The 24,897-nt window shown below is 35.1% G+C and overlaps 1 protein-coding gene across 1 annotated transcript; it reads right to left on the bottom strand.

The window, feature by feature from the left end:
- Positions 1 to 21,793: 21,793 nt before the first annotated feature.
- Positions 21,794 to 24,677, bottom strand: LOC129900344 (uncharacterized). The gene is made up of 7 exons (XM_055975305.1): positions 24,296 to 24,677; positions 24,066 to 24,224; positions 23,796 to 23,883; positions 23,560 to 23,649; positions 22,519 to 22,563; positions 22,333 to 22,427; positions 21,794 to 22,214 (listed from the first exon to the last, which is right to left on the bottom strand). The coding sequence occupies exons 1-6, from the start codon at positions 24,376 to 24,378 to the stop codon at positions 22,359 to 22,361; spliced, it is 534 nt and encodes a 177-aa protein (XP_055831280.1). The 5' UTR covers positions 24,379 to 24,677; the 3' UTR covers positions 21,794 to 22,214; positions 22,333 to 22,358.
- Positions 24,678 to 24,897: the final 220 nt, after the last annotated feature.

Below are 24,897 nucleotides of genomic sequence, written 5' to 3'. Positions count from 1 at the left end.
TAATCAACCCTTCCAGAATCTTTCCTGTGGATGAGGTCCATGTAACAGAGGAGTTATCCTATGAGGAACAACCTATCGCCATCTTGGATCGGCAGATTAGAAGATTGCGAACTAAGGACGTGGCTTTCGTTAATGTATTATGGCAAAATAAGAATAGAAAAATAAATGGCCTGAGAAGCCGTAGTAGAGATAAAAAAATGAATGTTTGTACTTGGTCCCTATGTCTACAGGTAATCTAAACTCCTAAATTGGTTATATTGATGAATAAGAGGCCTATGGAGGACAATTGTTATAGAGAATCCCCGAAGTCCTCGTAAGACCTTATGAGACTAATTAACATTCGAGGACGAATGTTCTAAAGGGGGGAAGGATGTTATACCCCACACTTTTGATACATGGGAACATCAATTTTGTTCTATATCTACCATGTGATCCATAAAGTTATCAAATAATTCTAAGAAAGGGATGATGAGGCTGCCCCAAAGTTTTCCTAAGCTAGCTCGATTTGAGTAGTGACGAGTGGAAATAGGTTTGGAAGGATTGGAAAGGAGTTGGAGGCCAAGTACTGAGTCATGGTAGTCGACCTACTTGCATAAGCTACTAATTTAGATGTTGTACATAATCAAGCTACTTGAATACATATCGAGCTTAAGTAGCAAGTATTACATAGGTTCTTAAAGTGAGACGAGATTACAAACCTACGAAAAAGGGGAAGTAGGTGATGCATCTACTTAGAAAGTGTACCCCACCAAGCCACGTGGCAGCAGCTAGTTGGGGCATGGAGAAGGTGGATTTATGGAAGTTGGACTCATGCCGCCCTGAGGGTTGGACATGTGTAAGGGCTGGACACGTGTCACCCTTGGGGGATGACATGTATCAATCTTAAAGGAGGTGTATTTAACCCTAAGTTATGACTAAGAACAATTCATTTGTTCATCCTTTTCTTAACACTAACTTAGAGAAAACTAGAGAGAAGAAAAAGAGATTTCAAGCCATGGAAACTTTCGGCCATGGCTGAAACAAAAGGAGGGCCTCGAGTCTTGCTCCGTAAATTATTCTCTAAGGTAATCTCAAACCCTTGGGAGGTGATTAGCTATGTGGGTTTCATTTCTCATCTTCATACTTGAAGAATTTTGGAGAGAAAAGAGAAGAGAGCTACGGCAAAACCTAGCAGCAAGGTAAGGCTCTAATTGTTTTCCATAAATTAATTATTTAAGATGTTCTTCGATCAAATAAAGGTGTTTAACGGCATAAATTAATAGTTGGGGAAGCAAGGATACCCAACAAAAAGTCCATCAACTTTCGGCAAGTTTCGAAAGCTCGTTTGTTAAGGTATGGCTTGATTCTCTTCTTCTATGTTTTAGTAAGAGTTTAAACATATCATGGGTGTGTAAATATGGGTTGGAAACATGAAAATAGGCACGTTACTGTTGAAGGATGTTGCAGGTTGTGTAAAGGCTGTTTTTATGCTATTCTAACGGGTTAAAGTTTGGCTAGTGTTGTCGTTAGCATGGTGTTGTATTTGGAGGTGGTTTGTAGATGTTGCCGGGCTGAAAACATGTCTATATATGGGTATAGGTTCTGCTGGTAGCATCCACGTAATACCCCATTTTGTGTGGTTAAGATTTTATGAAATAAAGATTAAAAATCCTACTTTAGTATCATGGTTTTGGGCGAGTTGTTTGGAGCTTGTATTGCGTAATGTTGAAGTTATTTAATTATACATGACTGCTGATTGCTGTTGCAGATATGGATGCACCAATCGGAGGTGTAATTGGAAGTTCGGATAGGGCGAGTTATAGGGGAGATGTTGCTCGATTTCCATTAACTTCTTAACTAATTAATAGACTAGTCGAGAAAAGTAAATAAGGAAATGAATCCTATGGATGATTGATTGTAGATATGAAAGCTAAAAAGTTGAGGGTTATTAATATTAGCATTAATTTCATATTAAATAGGTTTAGAGGGCGACGAAGCAAGCGTGGTTATGATTAAGCCATAAGAGGTATGTAAAGCTATTCTTCTTTTCTCTTGGCATATCTTTGCTATAAGTGGTTGGTATATGAAATGTGGGGATAATTCCATTCATAGAACTCCAAGTATGATTCATAATTCTTATCCACTTCTTGATGTTAGAAATCTTACAATAATTGAGTTATTGCCTTTCAAGTCTTCTATGTGCTGAAAAGTAGTTATCATGTAAAGACTATCCCTCCTTTTCTTTCGAAATGTCTTAAATATAAGTGGAGTGTAATATGTGCTTTGAGGGTACTTTCCTTCATAAGTTCCGAGTATAACTCATGACTCTTACTCACTGTCGAATGTTAAAGTTCTTAAAGTAGTTGAACTACTACCCTCGAGCCTTCTATATGTTGATTAGTAATTGGATGCATAAGCTCATATTCCTAAGGGCTCTATGATGACAAAGGTCTCCGATTTCATAAGTTGTGTAGTATTATCTTGATGCACGTCTATAATTCCTGAGGCTCTAGTTGATATGATCCCTAATGATATTTAGAGGGTACTTGAGACGATTACTACTCTAGTCGTCAAGTGACGGTTCCCTTGACTGTTTCACTGAGTCTTAGATGATGATTTAATTTGCATATAGTTTCTCACTACTCTGCTCGTGCATACTGTAAGACATCCTTCATCGATTCCCATAATGGGTCTTGTATGATATCGGGCACAACTTTACTACATCTTCACCAAGTCCCAGGCCGGGTATGATATATGCAGGGGATGATATGATGGGATGATATGATGATATGATATGATGATATTATTATTCACCGAGTCCCGAGCCGGTATGATATATGTATACGAGGATATGATGATGGCACCGAGTCCCTCACTAGAGGGACGGGTATGGTATGATATATATAATAATATGATATGATGACATATTGATATGATGATGGCACCGAGTCCTATGATGGGTCAGGTACGATATACATGTACACTACTCTCTTCACTGAGTCCCTCACTAAAGGGTCGAATACAGTATATAGATATGGATATGAAAACATAGTGATATTTTTGCAACATTGAGTCCCTTGCTGGAGGGCCAGGTACGGTATATAGACATATGATGGTATCATTACAAAATTGTAACACCGAGTCCCAAAATAGGCTGGGTATGGTACATGATAATGATATAAATGATTTCACTACACAAGATATAGGTACAGTAATTTATTGGTTATTATACCTGTCTCCTGAATCCTTATTTAAGAGGTGATCCTATTTATGATATGTTATGCTATATATACTCAGTAAATATGTCGTACTGACCTCCCTCTCTTCGGAGGACTGCGTTTTATACCCGCAGGTATAGACACACGATTTGGGGATCCGCCAGCTTAGAATTTCCACTCAGTGATTTCGGAAGTGCTCCATTATACCGTAACCTAAACTGTTGGTATTGTGCTGTTAATGTATATGTTCGTATATTCAGGGGTACGGTGGGGGCTTTGTCCCTCCATATGATACAGTTGATGCTCTTAGAGGTCTGTAGACATGTGTGTGTGGGTTATATGTAGGTTTTGTTCAGTTGTGTCCATATGATGTCTTGAAAATGTTATTATGTTATGACAGTCTTATCGACTTGCGTGCCCTTTCATGATATGATGCAAGTGAAAGAGGCTACATATATATGAAAATGTTATCACCCACTGGTGTTCTTATGTATAGTTCTTACATCTGATAGTTATGTATACGAGGGTTTAGGTCGGACCCCAGTCACGGCTTACGGGGTTGGGTCGTGGCATTCCACAGTTAGAGATTCTCCCACCGAGTACTGGAGGCCGACCTGCAAGATATACTGAGGTACCTCAAGTGCCTACTACACAGCCTACACTAAGTTCGAAGGCAAATTTTCGAGAAGCAATTGCTTTGCTCACTCAGTTAGTGGCTGCCTGCAATGGTAGCCAGAGTTCACCAACTCCTAGATCTAGTTATTAAGAGTTGTTTGCTTCCACAAAGATTAGAGATTTTATGAGAATGAATCCAATGGTCTTTACGGGTTCTAAGGTTGATAAGGACCCCCAGAATTTTATTGATGAGATATGGAAGATCCTAAAAGCGATGCATGCTGCGAAGATCGAGGGGGTTAAGTTGGTATCTTATCAACTCAAAGATGTGGAAAATATCTGGTATAACCAATGAGAAGAAAGTAAAGGTAATGATGCGGAGCCTGCCATTTGGGATGAATTTGAGAGAGCATTCCTTGATCATTTCTTTCTTAGAGAACTGAGGGAAGAAAAAGTAGAAAAATTTATGAATTGGAAACAAGAGGGTATGAAAATTAAGGCGTATAGTCTGAAATTCATCTAGCTATCCAGATATGCTCCAGAGATGATCCCAGATATGAGATCAAAGATGAGGAAATTTATCTCCTAAATTAGGAAGACATGTGAAGAAGGAGTGCAAAGCAATATTGTTGATCTCTAACATGGATATTTTTAGATTAATGGTATATGCTCAGCGGGTAGAGGATGAGAAGAGGAAATACAAGGAGGAGCATTTGAGCAAGAAGGCAAAATCAGCTGGACATGAGACTGAGTAGAGGCAAAGCAAGCGCAACAAGTCCTTTTTTCAGAAGAGGTCTTCCAACTATGCCCCATCTGCGGCAAGTGCACCTATATAGCATAATAGGTATGATTAGTAGGGATAGAGTCACCAAAATTTCAGATCCCAGGGTTCTCAATCCCAGGCTAATGTGGGTCAAGGTTCGAGGAGAAAGCTACCCTATGGTAAGTGCGGTAAGCTCCATTTGGGAGAGTGTAGAGAGGGAAAGGATGGTTATTATAAATGTGACCAAGTGGGTCATTTTCAGAGGGAGTGTCCGACATGGGGCAACAGAGCCCAGTATTCTACCACCGCACCACCGGCTAGAGGTAATCAGAAGGGCACTACTTTAGGTACGAGCGGAGATACAAACTATCTGTATGCCATGGTTAGTCGCCAAGATCAGGAGAACTCCCTAGATGGTGTGACGAGTATGATTCAAGCCTTTACACTTGATTGTTATGTTTTGATGGATCTGGGCGCCACGCTATCTTTTGTGTCTCCTTATGTAGCTAGTAGATTTGATAAAATTCTATAGTATATTCTAGAACCCTTCAGTGTATCTACTCCTATTGGTGATTTTGTCTTAGTTGAGAGAGTCTATAGGGATTGTACTGTGGCAATCTATCAAAGGGATACCCTAGCTGATTTAGTTGAGTTAGACATGGTTGATTTTGAAGTGATTCTTGGCATGGACTGGCTATATGCCTGTTATACCTCTATTTATTGTAGGACTTGGATTGTTAAATTCAAATTCCCAAATTCTGTCATAGAGTGGAAGGGTAGTCTTGTTGTGACTAAGGGTAAATTTATTTCCTACCTTAGGTCTAGAAAGTTAATGTTGAAAGGGTGTATTTATCACATCGTATGAGTAAAAAATAATAGTGTTGAGTCTCTATCGCTTGAGTCAGTTTTGATTGTTAACGAGTTTTCAGAAGTCTTTCCTGAGGATCTGTCCGGAGTTCCTCCTGATAGGGAGATCGACTTTAGGATTGATGTCTTTCCTGATATGCAGCCTATATCTATCCTTCCATATAGAATGGCTCCTACTAAGTTGAAAGAGTTGAAAGAACAGTTGAAGGACTTGTTAGATAAAGGATTCATTAGGCTAAGTGTCTCACCTTGGGGTGCTCATGTACTATTCGTGCGAAAGAAAGATGGGTCCCTTAGAATGTGCATTGATTACAGGCAAATGAACAAGGTCACCATAAAGAACAAATATCCTCTCCCCAAAATAGATGATTTATTTGACCAACTTCAGGGTGCCACTTATTTCTCAAAGATAGACCTAAGATCAGGTTACCATCAGTTGAAGGTAAGGGAGTGTGATATCCCAAAGATAGCTTTTCGGACCCGTTGTGGCCATTTTGAGTTCTTGTTCATGTCCTTTGGGTTAACAAATGCCCCTGCAGCCTTTATGGATCTCATGAATCGAGTATTTAAGTCGTATCTTGATATGTTCATGATTGTCTTCATTAATGATATTTTGGTCTACTCCAAGGATGAGGAAGAGCATGACTATCATCTTAGAGTTATCTTGCATACTCTAAAAGACCGGGTATTGTATGTAAAGTTTTCCAAATGTGAATTTTGGCTTGCATCAATGGTTTTCCTAGGCCACATTATATCTGGAGATGGTATTTAGGTTGATACTAAAAAAATTAAGGTAGTAAAAAATTAGCCCAAACCCACATCCCCAATAGATATAAGAAGCTTTTTAGGTTTGACTGGCTATTACCGAAGGTTTGTAGAGGGGTTCTCATCCATATCATCACCATTAACCAAGATGACCCAAAAAAGGCTAAGTTCCAATGCTTGCAAGGAGAGTTTCCAGAAATTGAAGACCAAGCTGACCATTGCTCTTGTTTTGACTTTGCCCAATGAAACAAAGGATTTTATAATCTATTGTGATGCATCTAGATTTTATTTAGGTTGTGTGTTGATGCAGAGGGGAAAAGTGATAGCATATGCTTCAAGACAGCTTAAGATTCATGAGAGAAATTACCCAACTCATGACCTTGAGCTGGTAGTTGTGGTATTTACTCTTAAAATTTGGCGCCACTACTTGTATGGAGTGCATGTTGATGTGTTCACCGATCATAAGAGTTTGCAGTACATCTTCAGTCAAAAATAACTCAACCTGAGGCAGAGAAGATGCCTAGAGTTTCTCAAGGATTATGACATGAGCCTTCTCTACCACCCAGGTAAGGTTAATGTTGTTACAAATGCTTAACAAGTTGTCTATGGGTAGCACTACCCATATAAAGGAGGAAAAGAAAGAATTGGCTAAAGAGGTGAATAGATTAGTTAGATTGGGAGTTCAACTTGAGGAAAATAATGAAGGTGGACTTAATGTTCAGAATGGGTATGCATCCTCCCTTGTGGCAAAGGTGAAAAAGAAGAAAGACCAAGATCCCATCCTTCTTTAGTTGAAGAAAGTTGTCTACAAACAAAATGTGATGGTTTTCTCCAAAGGGGGAGATGGTGTATTGAGGTACCAGAATAGATTGTGTGTCCCGAATGTTGATGATGTTGAGAAAGGATTATGGACGAAGTACATAGTTCCAGATACTTTATTCATCCTGGTTCTATAAAGATGTATCATGACTTGAGAAAAGTCTATTGATGGAGTGGAATGAAGAGAGATATCGCTGAATTTGTTTCCAAGTGCCCAAATTGCTAAAAGGTTAAAGTTGAGCATCAAAGGCCATGTGGGTTAACTCAAAATATAGAGATTCTAGAATGGAAGTGAAAGATGATCAATATGGACTTTATTATAGGTTTGCCGAGGTCCCAAAAACAGCATTATTCGATTTGGGTGATTGTGGATAGTATGATTATATCAGCCCACTTCTTGGTAGTTAAGACTATTGACACCGCAGAGGATTGCGCAAAATTTTACATTCAGGAGATTGTCAGATTGAATGGGGTTCCCTTGTTTATCATCTCAAGCAGAGGAGCTCAATTAACTTCCTAATTTTGGAGATCCTTTCCGAAAGGACTGGGTTCAAAGTTGAATCTTAGTACAACATTTCATCCCCAAATAGATAGCCAAGCAGAGCGCACCATCCAGACATTAGAGGATATGTTGAGGGTGTGTGTACTTGACTTCAAAGGAAATTGGTATAATCATTTACCTCTCATAGAGTTTGCATACGATAATAGTTACTATGCAAGTATTAAAATGGCTCCCTATGAAGCTTTGTATGGGAGGAGGTGTCGATCACCAATTGGGTGATTTGAGGTTGGTGAAGTTGAGTTGATTGGGATAGATTTTCTTCACCAAGCTATTGAGAAGGTGAAGGTTATTCAAGATAGGCTAAATACAACCTAGAGTCGCCAGAAATCTTACACCGATGTGAAAAAGAGAGACTTAGAGTTTGAGGTGGATGATTGGGTGTACTTGAAGGTGTCACCATGAAGGGCGTCATGAGGTTTGGAAATAAGGGAAAGATTAGTCCTCGATATATTGGTCCTTACCATATTGTGATGAGGATTGGGAGAATCTCTTATGAGTTAGAGTTACCTTCTGAGCTAGCTACCATTCATCCGGTTTTTCACGTCTCGATGCTAAAAAATGCTTGGGAGATCCTTCATTGGTAGTCCCTATTGATAGTATTGGAGTTAAGGATAGCTTGTCCTATGAAGAGATTCTGATCCAGATTCTTGATCATCAGGTTTGCAAATTGAGGACCAAAGAGATTGTCTCAATCAAAGTCTTGTGAAGGAATTAATTTATTGAGGAAGCCACATCAGAAGCTAAGAAAGATATGAAAGCCAAATATCCGCATCTATTTGTTCCTATTGATGAGAATGTTGAAGGTAATATCTATTTTCTTTATTTGAATTGGTATGTCCATTCTTAAGTTTGAATAGTAAATTATTTTGAGCATTTGATTAGTTGAATGATTGAATATTGATTGTTCTTTGTATATCGAGTACATCCTTGGTTTACTCATCATTCGAGGACGAATGATCCAAAGAGGGAGATATTGTTACACCTCAAAATTTATATGCTAAGATTCAGACCATTCTTCGCATGCGTATAGGCTTGAACTCGAAGACTTCAAATTGTATATATGATATAGGATCAATTCATAAATATTTAAAGTGTATTATATGTGATTTAGGATCATAAGGTATCCCTAAAATCAAGCCAAGTCCAAAGAATTTCTATCGGCTAAGTTTCTGAATGAGTTTGTATAAGGGTCAACTTCAAACGATCATATCTCCTAGAATATAATGAATTGGGTAGCCCGTGACCTATCAAATTAAAGTTATTTGAGTATTATTTCCAACTCCGTCAAGATTGTATTTTTTGGAGTTTGGATTAGAAAGTTATGATCATTTTACTGAAGCATGTCCGGACAAGACAATTCGGCGAGCTCACCTGCCAATTTGGCGACTCGCCGAATGATTCAGCGACAAGCCAATTTAGCTCGCTGAATGGATCCAAAATCCTCCATAAACTGTTATTTTAGGCTAGCTCAAATACCCTTTGGGGACTCACTGAATGGTCCAACGAGGAGACCTCCAGCTCACCAAAACTATCGACAGGATTTATTAAAAGATAATTTTTCTCAATCTTTCAACCTAATAATATTCTTATACATAGAGATACTCTTAAAGTCCCAAATTCTCCTTCTCCTAAAGATCAAGAACTTCAAGAAAGTGATTTCTCCAATATTGGGAGATCTAAAGACTCCAAGTTCAAGATCTCCTTCACAAATCCATAGATTGGTTTCTCAACTTCAAGCTACAAGGTTCCAAACCCAACACTTTTATCGAATAACTCTTAAGATTCAAGTATGTAAGGCTGCTCATAACATGGATTGAATTCACCCATGTGCCCTACATCTTCTTTGAGTTGAATGTTCAAATGAATTGAGTTTTCTTAATAGATCTATGTCCTAATGAGTTTTTACATCTACTAACTTGATTTTGTTATGTTGATGTTGATGAGTTGAGAAATTGATAAATGCTTCATGTCTTCATCCCCATGAACCCGAGTTGATTCCTATATTACAATATTCTTATATTATGGTTGGGTCTAAGAGTTGATTGGTATGAGTTATTATAAATATTTTTGTTATAAGCTTAAATATTTTGAGTCTCCTTAATTGTTGATTTAGAGTCTTGATGAGTCATGTTTTAGTCCCAAAAAATTGGCTAAATGAATGGAGAAATGATTGGATAGGATTAAATATTGTCATAAATGCATATCTAAACTACTCTTGAAAAATGTGATTGGGATTGATTGGATAGTATGATTTATTGAGAGATTTGATTGTTATAGAATTGATGATTTGATAAGGGTCCAAATGAGACTACGACTAGGTTGAACTGATTGGGTAAAGTTTTATGAGCATTGAGTCTTGGAAGGAGTATCGAGCACCGAATTGGGTAAGATTAAGTAATGACTCGAACCCAATAACTACGTCGCCAAACGTAGAAGAGGATTGAACCGTTAAAGTCGGATGTTTCTCAAACTACTGTCCTAACATGATAGGAATTGATTGGTTATTGATCCATGATTGTTGATTCGTTCCTACCCTGGCAAGGTATGAACGAACGTGGCAACAACGTCGGTTTGTTGTACTATCATTGGCTCACAAGTGATAGTTGTCAGATAAGAGAAACTCCCATATAGGTCTTGATAGTACTCTGAGTCGGATTTGGAATGGATTGAATTGGATTGTATATGAGTGGTTTTGTCTAAATCATATTCTTATTTAGACTTAGGACATCTTGATTGAGTTGTTTCTTCTTCTGAGTTGGGATTCTGAGTAGATTTTATTCGACCCTGATGCATGTTTCATTCTGTCATTTTACATACTCGTACATTCCACGTACTGACGTCCATTTGGGCCTGCATTATTTCATGATGCAGAGACAGGTACTAGAGATCATCAACAGGCACACTGTTGAGGATCTATTCGCTTCCAACTAGTTGATGAGTCCTCCTTGTTTTCGAAGGATACCGCAGTTATCTTTTCAGCTTTGAGTTAGCTTTTCTTTATTTGATTTATGGTAGCCATGAACATGTCATTGGCACCTCTTAGAATGCTGATAGAGGTTTCATGAACTAGAGTGTTGATGATGTTGATTTATTTTGCTTTGACTAGTTGCATTCTTACTAGTTGTTGATTGGATAGATGGTTGGCTTTTGACCTTATTTATGAATAGTATTCTTGTGAGTTGTGTCTTTCGCTGATAGAATGAGATTGAATGAATGTGTGATTGGACCAAGTGGTTCGCTTGGGGACCAACAATGGTCTTTGAGTGTCGGTCACATCTAGGATACCCTTCCGGGGCATAAATGTACAACACGAGCACTCCCTGTGTGTAAATATTTTTTAAAAAAAATGCCTTGTATTTAAACTTTTTTTCTTCATATTTTTTATCTTCATTCATTAGTTTTTCTCTTTTTTATTGATTTTATTTATTTCAATTATTTTCTTTGCATTTCCTTTTGATTTTATTTCAAATTTTTGTATTTAAAATATATTAGCTTTAGGCGAATATCAAAATAAGTGAAGAAAATCAAATAAACATAAAAAAATTTAAAACGTTAAAATTAAATGACACTTTTTAATATTTTTCTCAACAAAATACACAAAAAAAATTAAAAAATAATTAAAAGTGATAAGAAAAGAAATTAGTGAAAGAGAAAGAAAATAAAAAATTTAAAGTGAGAAAAAAATTAAAATAAATATTTTACAAAAAAAAAATAATAATTATACAAGACTACAAAAAATACAATTCCACCTCTGTGGCAAAAGAAAAGATCTTAGAAAGAAAACATATTAAACTAATCAAAAAATGAATGAAGTTTAGAAGCAGAAGTGAAATGGAGAAACAAAAGAAGAAGCTCAAGTAGAGCAGAACTTAGGATTGAATGGAGAGAGAAAAGAGAGCTATGCCGGAAAGAGTGAATGGATTCTAGAAACTACAGGAGAACAAGAAAAAAATTATGCATTACTAATACAAATTTGCCCTTACATTAGCAACATATTTCTAAACTGCCCTTGGTCGTTCAATTATTATATGTACTAAATAATTATAAAAATGACCAATTAAAAAAAGGGCATATGTCCAATTTGTTCACTCATCACTTGCGTTTAAGAGAGTGTACACATACTCTATGTCAGTTAACATTTAAGGTATATTTTTTTCATTTTAAAATAATTTAAGGATGTAATAGGACCTAGTTAAGTTAAAATGTGTTGTTGGATTTCGGTCATAATTTAGGAGTACTTATGCATTATCCCTAATATTTTTCTAATTATATACTAATACTTTTAGAAAATATTTTTCATGAAAAACATTTTCCCGGTACTGAACACAACTGATTATCTTTTTTAAATTAAAGTGGTCCTATGACTACAAATTTAGAGCCCGTTTGGATTGGCTTTAAGTTGGTCAAAACCAACTTAAAGCCCCTTTTTAACTTTTGGACGTGTTTGCCTAATGCTGACTTTAAGCCATAAAGTTCTTAAAGTCAGTCAAAAATGAAAAGTTAGGATTCCTAACTTTTTTTTTCCAAAGTGCTTAAAGTCATTTTCTTTGACCATGAAAATTACTTTTATATCCCTTATATTTTAACTAAATTTTTAAACTATCTTTTTTATTCTTTTAACCCTAAAATTCACATCATAAGCATTTTTATCCAAACACTCAACTGCTTATTTATAAAAATAACTTTAAGCACTTCAAAGTTCTAAAAGCACTTCATACATAAAAGTTATTTTTTTTAAGCCAATCCAAACGGGCTCTTATTAACGAAAATCGTCCAAATACAAGCAAATAAAATGGCCAAACTATCCAAAACAATGAAAGAAAAGGACACAAAAGTTTAAGCCCAACAAATGCCCAAACTCGACTTAGACAAAAAGTAAAAAGACTAACAAACTCATAGAGGATTTCATTTGAAAAGTGCTAGAACCACCGGTCCTCTTCACTCTCTCATCTTCTCCGTGCTAAGCTGTCGGAGTCGATGAAAAGGCAATCAAAAGAGTTCACAAAATTCACACGAAATATCGAAACATTCCTCCACTCGGTAATGTTCTTCTTTCTCCGAGCTGGCTGCAGCAACCATTATAATCCATGGTATTGCTTCAGCCACCATATTCCACTACGTTGCTTCAGTGGAGTAAGAAGACAATGATACTCATGTAAATCTCTAATTTGCATGTCATTTCACTTGTGAGCTCATGAATTCTATATTTGCTTCAACTAACTAAGTTAAGAAACTGTAAGACTTTAGAGATTTAAGTTGAATTCGTTCAAGCAGCCTCAAACTCTTACCAGGCGTCGTAGTAATGAAGTATCAAATTAAAAAAAATCACCTCATATTTATGTAGATTCTTGTGTCTCTAATATAGAAGGTTTTTTCAAACTCTGACCTAAATAGTAGACTCTAAGTAGTGATTATTGACTAAAACATCTATAAATTCTCTTTCAACCGATTGAATTTTCAAAGAAATTAATACCAAACATAAGAAAGAAGATAGATAGCTGATTTGTCTATATATCAAAACTTGTATCTGAATTGTTTCGAACTTGATACTCACATATTTTATTAACATATAGTGAGATGACTTTAGGAGTAGGTGAGGTCTTGGTCGCTTTTTCAGAGATTTTCAGTTTGGATTTGATATTTTTGAGTCTTAAATTAATTTAGTTGCGACTAAATGGATTTCGGGTTAAAGGAGACATCGAATTTAAATTCCAACAATTTCATTGAGTTGGAACATCAAATTTAATGGAGCAGCATATTTGGTTTGCGTGCTCGGGGTTTCAAATGAATTCCAAGGTTCCATTTGGTGAATTTTTGTGTTTGTTGATATTTGTCGCTGACCCTCTCTTCTCTGCATTCGTGGAGCTCTAGCCGTTTCGCGAAAGGTGTTGCTGCTAGGCCTCCATGTTCGTAGATCCTTGACTACATTCGTGAAGGGTCAGGTAACTTGACTCTCGTGTTCGCGAGGTCTGGGCCGCGATCGCGAAGAGGTGACACTGTTGATTTCTGCATTCGCGGGCCTTAGACTGCAATCTCGGAAACTAGTTTTGCTGAAATAGTGATATTTTTCAAAATTGGGGTTTTACCCTATTTTCATCATTTCTGAGATGTGGGAGCTAGCTCGATAGAGACGAGTTTCAAAGGGTTTTTTTTGAGATAATGCTATTGGGTAAGTGCTTTTAACTAAGATTTTTCAATGTCCATTGATTAAATTGTGATTTCAACTTCAAATTCTTGATTTTTGATTCCAAAAAGTGTGGGTTTTCTCAAGAACTTCAAGTTTTGATAAAATGATGATTATGAGTTGAATACAGCTCCATTTTTTAAACGATTTTCACTAATGACTTTCGAATGCTTTGGGAAACATTTTCATGTATAAATTTTTAGATTTAAACCTCATTTTTGAAATCATATTTTTGAACTATTTTGATCTTTTTGTCCAAATTGTGTGAAATTGGTGTTGTTAATTCCGAAATTGTAAATCATTATTTGACTAGGCTATGTTGATTTGGCTAGCGTTCGAAAGGGGAAAACTTAAGTTTTGAGTTGATTCTGTTTGATTAAGGCAAGTGAACTTCTAAAACTCCATAAACCTTTTAGAATTTTTGAACTCTCCTGTTTGTATGTGTTGGGGAGTAATGAGAATGAGATGATGAGTTGCCTACTCAAATGAACTAAACCTTAATTTTTGAATGGGGTTAACAAAAAAGACAATGTGTTGATATTGTTGTGTTGAAAAGTGTGAATTACCTCGATCTTGATATTGATGTGTATTTGAAGAAATGCTTTGATAACTTTGTTGTGATTGTGAATTCTTGAACTTTTCATTTCTTCATTATTATGTGAACATGCCGATTTGCATTAGTTCTAAAACACAGTGATGAGATGGACATATTGTGATGCTGAGGTCATTTTTGGTGAGTGTGTGATGTCGAGGTCATTGCCATCGAGTGTGTGATGCCTAGGTCATTTTTCGGTGAGTGTGTAATGTCAAGGTCATTTCCGGCAAGTGTGTGATGCCGATGTTATTTTCGGCGAGTGTGTGATGCTGAGGTCATTTTCAATCAGTGAATGATTTCAAGGTCATTTTCGATGAGTATGTGATGCCGATGTCATTTTCAGCGAGTGTGTGATGTCGATGTCATTGCCGATAAGTGTGTGATGTCAAGGTCATTTTCGGCGTGTGTAATGTCGAGATCATTATCGGTGAGTGATACTGATGCCGAGGTCAGTTCCAGCGAGTATTATTGATGCTGAGGTCATTGCTGGCAAGTATGATTGATGCCTGAATATTGAGTGTGCATGATAATTCTTGACATTGTGTGTGATGAACTTGATTCATGTGACTGCTAAATGTGATACTTGTGTTTTTCTAGTTGTAACATTGAACTGTGAATTATGAAGTTTTGTGAGCTATGCTTTGTGAACCTTAGGTTGGGTTAATTCTCTGTGCAGGTTGTAGTTATGGAGGTTCGGTTGGAATGAAAGGGGTTTTCATATTATATTAGATTTACCTAGATTTATTGGTTTACTTGTTGAGTATCATATTGTTTGGTACTCACTCCTTTCTTCTACATTTGTATAGGTTTTCAGTCCAGACCGTGAGTTAGATTTCCCTTCTTGTTTATCCGAGGCTTCCCAAGGAGTTATAGAGGTAGTGACCCTCGTATACATTTACTTATGCTTTATTTTATTTGAGAAATAAAGATATTGAGATTTATTTTTATCTTTCACTTTCTCACTTTACTAGTGGATTGTACATGTGACAATTAGATTTTGGGGGGTTTAATGAGATTGATTAAGTCTTTCGCTTTTATGTATCTATTCCATTTGGTTAAATTTTGCATTTTCTGCTTTTCTTGGGTTTTAAGCTGGCTTGTCCTAATGAGATAGAATAAATGCCATCACACTCATATTTGGATCGTGACATCATGATTTCTAGTTCATGTTATAGTACTCAAAATAACTGTTTAGGTTATTATTATAGATTTTGAGTTATCAAGTGGTTTGTGTAAATATCTCATGGAATATTTAGTAATATTATTGTTCTCTTAGCCTTTATTGTCACATGAAACTGGTTCTATGCGTGCTGTCTTTTTTGATTATTAATTGGGAAACATGTGTTTATTATTATTAAAAGGGTGATCTAGGGATGGCAATGGGGTGGGGCGGGGCGGGGCGGGTATGGAGCGGATTTAGAGCTAGGCGAGGCGGGGCGGGTTTAGATTTATGTGGGGCGGGTTGAAGTAATTATTATCAAAATTAATGCGGGGCGGAGCGGATTGCGGATTTAAGGTATCTAATAGGAATCCAAAGAAAATTAAATCTTTGTAATTAGTAAAAATTAAATATATAAACTTTTTATATTAAACTTTGACTTTAATTTTAACTTCTACTTTTTAAAAAATAAAATTAAACTAGGCAAATGTTAATTAGAGTTAATTAGCGATTAAGAAATAGTTGTTGAAATGTTAACTAGAAATAATTAATTAGTTGTTGAGATGTTAATTAGTAAAAATGAAAAAAAATTATGAATTTTATTTTTCATATTAAACTCAATTAAAAAAAATTAAAAATTTATGCGGGGCGGATCTATATGGAGCAGGGCGAGGCAGGTTGAAAATAAAAAATATTGTTATGCAGGGCGGGGCAAGGAGGTTTAAAAAATTTGCGGGTTGAGCTCACCCCGTCCCGCCCCACCCCATTGCCATCCCTAGGGTGATCATGCCACAATACAGTGGTGTTGGAGCTAAGATAAAAGTGTTTTTTTATTCATACAAAATTAGAAAACTTTATAAACTATGAAAAAGTTATCCCTTATTTAGAAATATTTGAAAGTGTAGTTGAAAGTGTATGAGTGACTTGTTAAGGTTGTACTACATGATCCTACAAAAAGAAATATTGGATTTAATTTTTTTTATATGTTAATAAATATTGCAAATACATATTTGCGGTAATCAATTGTTATGTGATTGAATGCAACGTAGAGTTGGAAAAAAAATACATATATTGTTGAGTTTTTTAAAAAATGATAATATTTCTCTTGTTTTTGTTGTTGAAATTGATATTGCTTCTTGATGCATTATTTTGAAAATAAGTCATTGATGTTACAAGAGAGGTACTACAAGTATAGTACCAAATGGGACTAGAGGGGTACAATATAAGATGTAAATTGAATTCAAAATTCACTTGTGGTTATGTGTTTATCCTTGGAGGATCATAACATGAAATTAGTCAAACAAAACTTCTTGTTTTGGAGTTGGCCGATATTGAGACTAAGTGGATAAGAGACCTTTGAGTGAGTATTCTAAACGGAATAAAATCAACATCTTTTGTATTTATATGTAGTGGTTGCCAAACAATAATATAGTTGTGAAAAATGATTGTTTCAACGGCATGCAATATTATACACGTGTTTGAGACGTAGTGTGTCAAAGTAGATGCTATGAGAAAAAATCTTTACGTAAATTGTGTGTAGTCAGAGGTGAATCTGTCCAATTTACAAAGTAAAAAAAATATCAAGGGAAGTAAGATTTTTGTCAATTTGAAAAGATCAACATGATTCAACAATGATGGTACCCCTACCTATGTGATTGAAAATTCCATGAATTAGATTCATATGAGTAATAACAAGTCATTAATTGATCAATTAAGCACTATAAAATTATGTCCCTCCTATGATGTGTGAATATAGTGCAATGCTGCAAGGCAAAGTGAGGATTGAGCTAAGCTCTTAATCTAAATCATAACTTTTATAGATAGTGTATTGCTCTTCAGAATACACTTGATGATTGAATCTATATGAGCCTGGAGTGGCACCGCTTTTATGAAATTGTGATGAATTTGTAAAGCACTCATGAATACCAGGACACATGCATAGTCTTTTAGCATAAAATCGTGATAACGACAAAGATTGTGCGAGTATAATGTGATAGAATAAGATGTTGGTCTTACACAAGAATTCTTAGTTTATAAAAGTTCTAAAATTCACCAATGGTTCTGTAAGTTTAATCTTGTTTTATCTAGGTCTGATTCATAATCTACGAGACACCAGATTCGATGCATTTTGCTCATATATGAAAACTCAACAAAACTTCTTGTTTAATTTTAGGATAAATTACCCGAATTGACAAACATTACTAGTGTATTATTTAATACAACTATAGTTTCGCATAATTATGAATCACAGCTACAGTTTGATGAAATTTGCTATTATACAAATCTAGGGTTCATATACAAATTTGCAAGCAAATTTAGGGGCTCATATACAAATCTCCAAAGCAACTTTGTATTTGTATATACCACATCTTTTAAAGTGTAATTTGTATAATGCAGCAAAATATACAAACGGAAAAGCTCAGTTTGTATAAGGAAGGATAACACAAATCACATAGTGTTAAGAGTTAATTACATCGATCATATCCCTACTTTTGTCCAAATTATAAAAATCTCTTAAATTTGGTGGAATCTGAATACATCCCAAAACGTCCTGATTCATCGCGTAAAGTGATATATTCGACCGATACATCATATAAAGTGATGTATCCAATCTAGGGGTGTTCAAAACTGAACTGTAACTGATAAGTCAACTGCAAAATTGACTTATTGGTATTGAATTATTGAATAAATGGTTGGGAAATAAATTAAAATTTTATAATTATCGACTTATTAGTGTGGAGGCAGATTATTCAACTTTCTTATTGGATAAACCATTAACACGTTAAAAATTACCATACTTACACTTTTATTTTAGGTATATTAGCCTCATTTAATATTTCACCATAATATATAAGAGTAATTATATATTTTTCCTTTGTTAGTCCTAACTCCAAAAGTATTAAGCCGTAAAACTAGGAAAACTTATGGATTTTTCTATAATTATATATTTTACCTTCAAGAATAGAGAAAAAATCAGCAAACTTGAAAAAACACTAAAGTTTAAAAGAGGTAAATGCGTAAAGACGTTCCTGGCTCACTACATTAAAAATAGTGAAAATAAGTCTCTCTTTTGAAAGGTGCGCCCATCGAAAAAAGCGTACCATAAAAATTAATTAGTGGTTAGCCAATATACCACCCGATAACTGTCCAATAATTACTAATCTGTTACCGAACCAACCGATATCTTATAGATTGGCTAGTGGATTAGTAAATTTAAAAATCGATGTCCGATAGGCCAAACCAAGTAAAATCCATCAAATCCGCCCGATAAGAAGCCCTAATCTGATTGATACACCACGTAAAGTGATGTATCCGATGTCCCAATACATCATGTAAAGTGATGTATTCGACCGATACATAGCGTAAAGTGATGTATTCGACCGATACATCGCGTAAAGTGATGTATCCGAGAATAGGAGAGAGTATGAATTTTTATAATTTTTCAAATGGTGAAATTTTTTAGAGAATATGGTAAAAGAAGTTAGTGTATTTAAGTGATTTTTCTTTTGTATAATGCAGTAAGATATACAAACGAAAATTGGCATAGCAATTGAAACTAAAGCTATGAAACGTAATTAGACAAACTATAACTAAGGAGTCTAATTATGTTTCAAGTCTTTGCTATTTTTGAAAGTTCATCTTAATTTTATTCCTTAATATTCCTTTCAAGAAATGTAGAGATTGTTGAAAAAAAATGATAGTATCTGAAAAAGAATTATTTTATGGGACAATTTCAAATATATACAATAAACAAATTAGTTTACAACAAATATAACCATGTTTTATTTACATAAAAAATAGCCATGGTTTATACAGTGACTATACACTATAGCTTGCCAAAAATCATAGAAAATATACATTGTCTATACAATATAGATTGCTTATACATGAGCTATACACTGAATATACATTATGATACACTCAAAAACTGAATATAGCTTGACTATACATAAAATATATACTGGCTATACATGCCTATAGAGAGAGTGACCTTTTTTTGGTAATTTTTGCCAAATGGCCATGTAATGTAATTATCCCTTATATTATCTTCTATTATTTTTAAAAGAGAATATTATTTCATGTCCTAAATTATTTCCACTCCATAAATAGCCTTAATGGAAATTATATTGACATTAATTTTGGTCGAAAAGTGGCTGTTGCCCACGTCTATTTCTAGGAATGGATTGCCTTCAATTCATTGAATTGTACTCTCCAATGCCTTAATGGTTTTCGACTATTTCAAACCGATGACACATTAGAGATGATAATTATTTTCATATTTAAATCTTCTTCTATTACTCAAGGTGGGAGGTGAAGACCGAAGAGAGAGAGCAATTCTTCATATTATTGTATTATTTTGCTGGATTTATATGGTTGAATCTTTATTAGTTTTTGGTTGCTAATTTTATATTTATATGGGGTGAAATATTGTTAAGGAAAGTGTCTTTTAATATGTCTCAAGCTATAAAGAATTTCCTATGAAATATTTTTCGTAAGATTTTCAACAATGTTATCGTTGAAGAAGAAAGGGGAATGACTATTCTCTTAGAAGTGTATATAGGTCACTTTGATTTTTTCATTTATTAAATTAAATCAATTATATTAATTTTTCAAATCTATAAACCAAATCAAATCAACAAGAATCAATTTTCTTTGTCTCGATTCTTTAGTTTTTTGATTTGGTTCAAGTCAGTTTTTTCGAGGTTTTTTCCTTGGTAAAGTCCCCACTATTAAAAACATGTAAATAGTGTATCCAAAGCATCCAAGTCACGGAACTACGACAAAAACACCTTATAAAGATAGAATATCACACTAATGTAATCAACTAATCTATTTACGTAAATCTAAATCAACAATAACTGAAGGAACTAATTAACTTATGTAAATTGGAATGATAAGTAGGGATGACAATGGGGCGGGTTTAGAGTTAGGAGGGGTGAGTTGAAATAATTATTATTAAAATTAATGCGGGTTGAGGGTTTTTTCAGGTTTATGCGGATTTAAGGTATTAAATAAGAATTCGAAGAAAATGAAATCTTTGTAATTAGTAAAAATCAAATATATAAACTTTGACTTTAATTTTATTTTTATTTTTAAAAAAATAAACTAGACAAATGTTAATTAAAGTTAATTAGCGATTAAAAAATAATTATTGAAACGTTAACCAAAAATAATTAATTAGCAAAAAATGAAAAAATAATTATGAATTTTATTTTTCACATTAAACTCAATTAAAGAAGAAGAAAGCATAAAAATTTATGCGAAACGATTTAAAAAATTTGAGGATTGAGCTCAACCTGCCTAACAGCTGCCCCCTCCCCGCCCCCATTGCCAACCTTAAGCATAAGTCAGCTAAACATGGCAACATGCCCAGTAGTCAAGCAATGGCTATATTAGATACTATCCATAATACATCTATTTATAGAGCTTCAATAAAAGGAATATAACTAATTCTGGATGCAATCCAAAATCAAGTAAAGCGATACAAAAATCAACGGAGGTATCACAAGCAAGAACGTGAACTCACTTACTCTGAATGAATAACAAGTACTCCTAGTCTGCGCGATGAACTTGTACGTACTCTTCTTCGTTAACAAAGATCAAAATCAACAACATTATGTCTGCATATTGAATACTCAATGAGTGTCTTGGGGCAATATACCCAGTTCATTTTACAAACCCAGCCCCTTAAAATTACCATTACCCAATCCATACTCATCTGAAAACCCCTCTTTCAAATCATCTTCTTTGTTGCAAAGTTAGGGTTCTTCCAATATTTGGATTCATCCCAAAATCTGATTAGCCCTTTTTGATTTTCTTCTCACCTCGTCTGATTTCTTTTTAATTTTATAGTTAAAAGTTGTTAAGAGGGTCCGAAAAAGGTGAATAATGTCTGAGGAAGTTGTTGATCTAAGGAGGCATTTTACAAATAACTAATCTAAAATCTGCCTATTGCAATGTAATAAAAAGACGAGCATTAACACTTAAAATAAGAAATAATCAGATGAGAGAAGGAAATTAAATGACCTAAATTAAACTTGGGAAAAACTCAAATTTGCAACAAATGAGATGATTTAAGAGAAGGTTTTTTGGATGATTAATGGGTTATTTTAATGAGTCGGGTTTGTAAAATGAACTGGGTATATTTATTTATGTTGACTACCCCTCAAGGTTTCTTCCGTTAGGCTTACCGGGGCATACTTGATCAAATGTGTAATGACTGGGTTAGTTTTTACTGAAAACTCAAACAAGGATACATTTAAACTATTCTCATGAATAGCGGGGCAAATATTACCCTTTTTCATTTCATGATAGACTGTACACAAAGGCCCTATTCCACAAGTAGGAAGCCTACAAATCAAACAAGAACCTTAACAAAAAAAAACATCCTATACAAGGCTCCTGGTTGATCTCAAGATATATAACACTGAAGATCATCTAGTGGTGATTGTCTAAGAACATGTATATTGATGTTCAATATCCTAACTCCTCTAGTAACAAATGCTACTCGCAGTAGCCAACCAACCTGACTTGCCTTCAATAAGGTAGGAATCGGCAAAGCTTCTGCACAAAAACAGATTCCAGCCATTGTGACATAAAGGTTCCATTAGTCCAAAGCATGGAACCCTCTCAAAATGATGTTCAATCCTCAAAATTTTATACCAGCCATCCATGGGAACAAACCCTCCTGTTTCAAAGTAGAAAAAAAGAGAGGAAGAGTCATGTCGCAGTATTAGGAGCCGCCTATTATATAGTCTAAATCCAAATACAAGCACACAAAAATAAGTAAGAAACAGAATCACTACCCTCTAACTGGTGTCAAAGCTCTTGTCTACCTCAGGCCAAAATCAATCAAATCCCCAGAAGATTCAGAATCATAATAATCATAGTCTTCATAATTCTTGTAACAAGAAGACAGCAATTCAGGTTATGATTCAAATTGGAAAAGTACTCAGGTAAATCTAGAGGAAACTGAGAAGCAAGGAACAAACCTCGTCGCACTTGCCAACATCAGCTGAATCTGCCTCGTCATCCACCTATAGATGAAAATGTCAATTACAGTATTCTGAAACTTGTACTTGAAAGTTAAGCATCTAAATGGAAGGGACCAGATGCATTGTTGCAAATGATAACTTATTACTCATCAAGCATGTCAGAAAAGAACCATTTCAAAAATTAAAGCCATATAAATATCCTAATAGATTCAAGAGATATAAGATGTTATGTCATTTACAGTATTCGGAAACCTGTAAATTAAAGTTAAGCATCTCAGCGAGGAATCAAAAAGACAGAAACATTATCCAAAAGGAACTTGTAATTTATTAAACAGATCACAGTATAAATGTTTTTTAAAAATTTGCAAGCGAAGGTAATGTAAGAGAGCCAATAAATACAGAAAATTATGAGCTTTAGATATAAAACTTCCACAGTTCAAGTACCATTAAGCCTACTGATGCCTTCAGGAGAAATAGGACTTGGTAATCCAGTTTCTGTGTGGAAATCCAGACTCAGAAAAGTTTGCTTAGATGATGATCTGAGGCAGATGTGTATTCTTAAGAGAGACTAGTATGTTTGCTCGAGAGACTAATTCTATTGCAGATAGTGAGGAGTATAAAACACAAGTTTGGAATCCGAACTATTTTTATCATCGACATGATCAATATTGTATCTAATGACATTAAGGAATCTGTGTCCTCTGCTAGAGAATCTTGTTACTGGATAAGCAAAATTGTAACTTCATCATGTTTTCTAGCTTTGAAACAGATTCTGCATCAACTTCCTAACAGAACAAATTCTTCATTTCAGAAGACACAGGAAGTTCAATTAAGACTGAATTTTGGAAACTTCAAATGACATTTAGCCCTGTACTATTGGAAATTCAAAAAAGGATGCCACAGTATAGGGAACAAGGAAATGCATCACCAACCAGCAGAGTCCATCATATAGGAGCACAATATCTAAAGTGACTAATCAATGATCATTCAAGGAATAAGCAGTAGTAGCAGAACAAAGAAATGTGACATGCTGATTACCCTCCATGGCATATCATTCTCCTCTCTGCGCAACAGTTTCAAGTGTGCAAGATTAATTGTTTCAGCTTTCATAGAGTACAAGAACCTCTCCTGAAATTTTTTCAGTTAAATTAGATTAATAAACCCTTCAATGAACAAATGGTGATGAATCATGATTAGCTAGCGATGTGTGATTAAAAAAAATATAGCCAAAAGCTCAAATAAAAACAACTAAAAGTACCAAAACAAACTAGTACCTCAAGTGTCATGTTTTTCCACGTTTCGAAACCTTTGTTATCTACTTCAAACTCATTTCCATCGATATTTTTCTTCACAAAATCCTCCCTGCAACACCAAACCCATGAGGCCATGACCACTTAAGACACCATTTTTCCTTTATATATACTAACATATCAAACTAACAAAATAGATATCCGCAACGTAGTTGTACAAGCGTATCTATATGCCATATACTCAAATAAATACGATTGAGATTTACCTAAACACAGAGTTAAGAGGCAACTTACATGAAAATTCGAAAAGCCGATCTGGGTTGATGAATGAGCCTCTGCTCCTTAACAATGCTTATGCTCCTGGGTTGGCATTTCAATCTCTTTACATCCTTTCTGGGTTCACATTCATGCATATCAGCCAAAGCAATAGCCACTGAGATGCCACATGTTTCACTGCAAATACACCCGCATTACACAATCAGATAGATTATTGATCAAAAAGAGGGGAAAAAGTAGTAGTGTACCATTTTTGAAAAGCACTGCCATCGGGACCACGATGTATTTGGATACCAAAGACCCTTTTCCTTGTTCTAGCTTGGTACACCATTGAATCCAAAACCACCCTCTTTACTGGGTCTCTCTCTCTCTCTCTCTCTCTCTCTACTGGACAATTGGAATTGCCATTAATGGCTATAAGGACCCAAATAAAACTAACATGCGCCTAAAGTTAAGGATAATGGCCTGATTGTTTAGCGGGACAACGTGGTCATTGAGGGACATTTTAGCGGGACAATGGTATCTTTTGCTAAGCTGCGCGGGCGGGGCTCAAAAAAAGCCAAGAGAAGCGCCTTATAGAAAAGGGGCAAAGATTTCCCGCGATGAATCAAAAGTGGGGATTCGGCCAAAAAAAATCAAAAGTGGGGATCGTACGTACCTATAAGGAAATGACACGTAAAAGTAAAGCTGCGTAATCTGGGCTAACACAGCGGCGTGTGGCTTCCAAGGGACCAAAATATATACTTAAAAAAAAGAGTGAATAGTTAAAATCAACATTAAACTTGACACACTTTATCAAATGCACGTCTAAATTATAAAAAATTTAAATTATCTTCTTTAATAAAAATTC

Source organism: Solanum dulcamara, chromosome 8 (assembly GCF_947179165.1).
Source record: "Solanum dulcamara chromosome 8, daSolDulc1.2, whole genome shotgun sequence".
Taxonomy (NCBI): domain Eukaryota; kingdom Viridiplantae; phylum Streptophyta; class Magnoliopsida; order Solanales; family Solanaceae; genus Solanum; species Solanum dulcamara.
Note: the sequence above shows the minus strand (reverse complement) of the source record. Positions and strands in the feature narration are given on the sequence as shown.

Excerpts from the sequence above, each read along its gene's own strand:
- LOC129900344 (XM_055975305.1), bottom strand. The coding sequence starts at position 24,378 with ATGGTGTACCAAGCTAGAACAAGGAAAAGGGTCTTTGGTATCCAAATA. Across the intron at positions 23,884-24,065 it reads TCGGCTTTTCGAATTTTCAT|GGAGGATTTTGTGAAGAAAA; the intron begins GTAAGTTGCCTC and ends TTGGTGTTGCAG. Across the intron at positions 23,650-23,795 it reads GGAAAAACATGACACTTGAG|GAGAGGTTCTTGTACTCTAT; the intron begins GTACTAGTTTGT and ends AAAAAATTTCAG.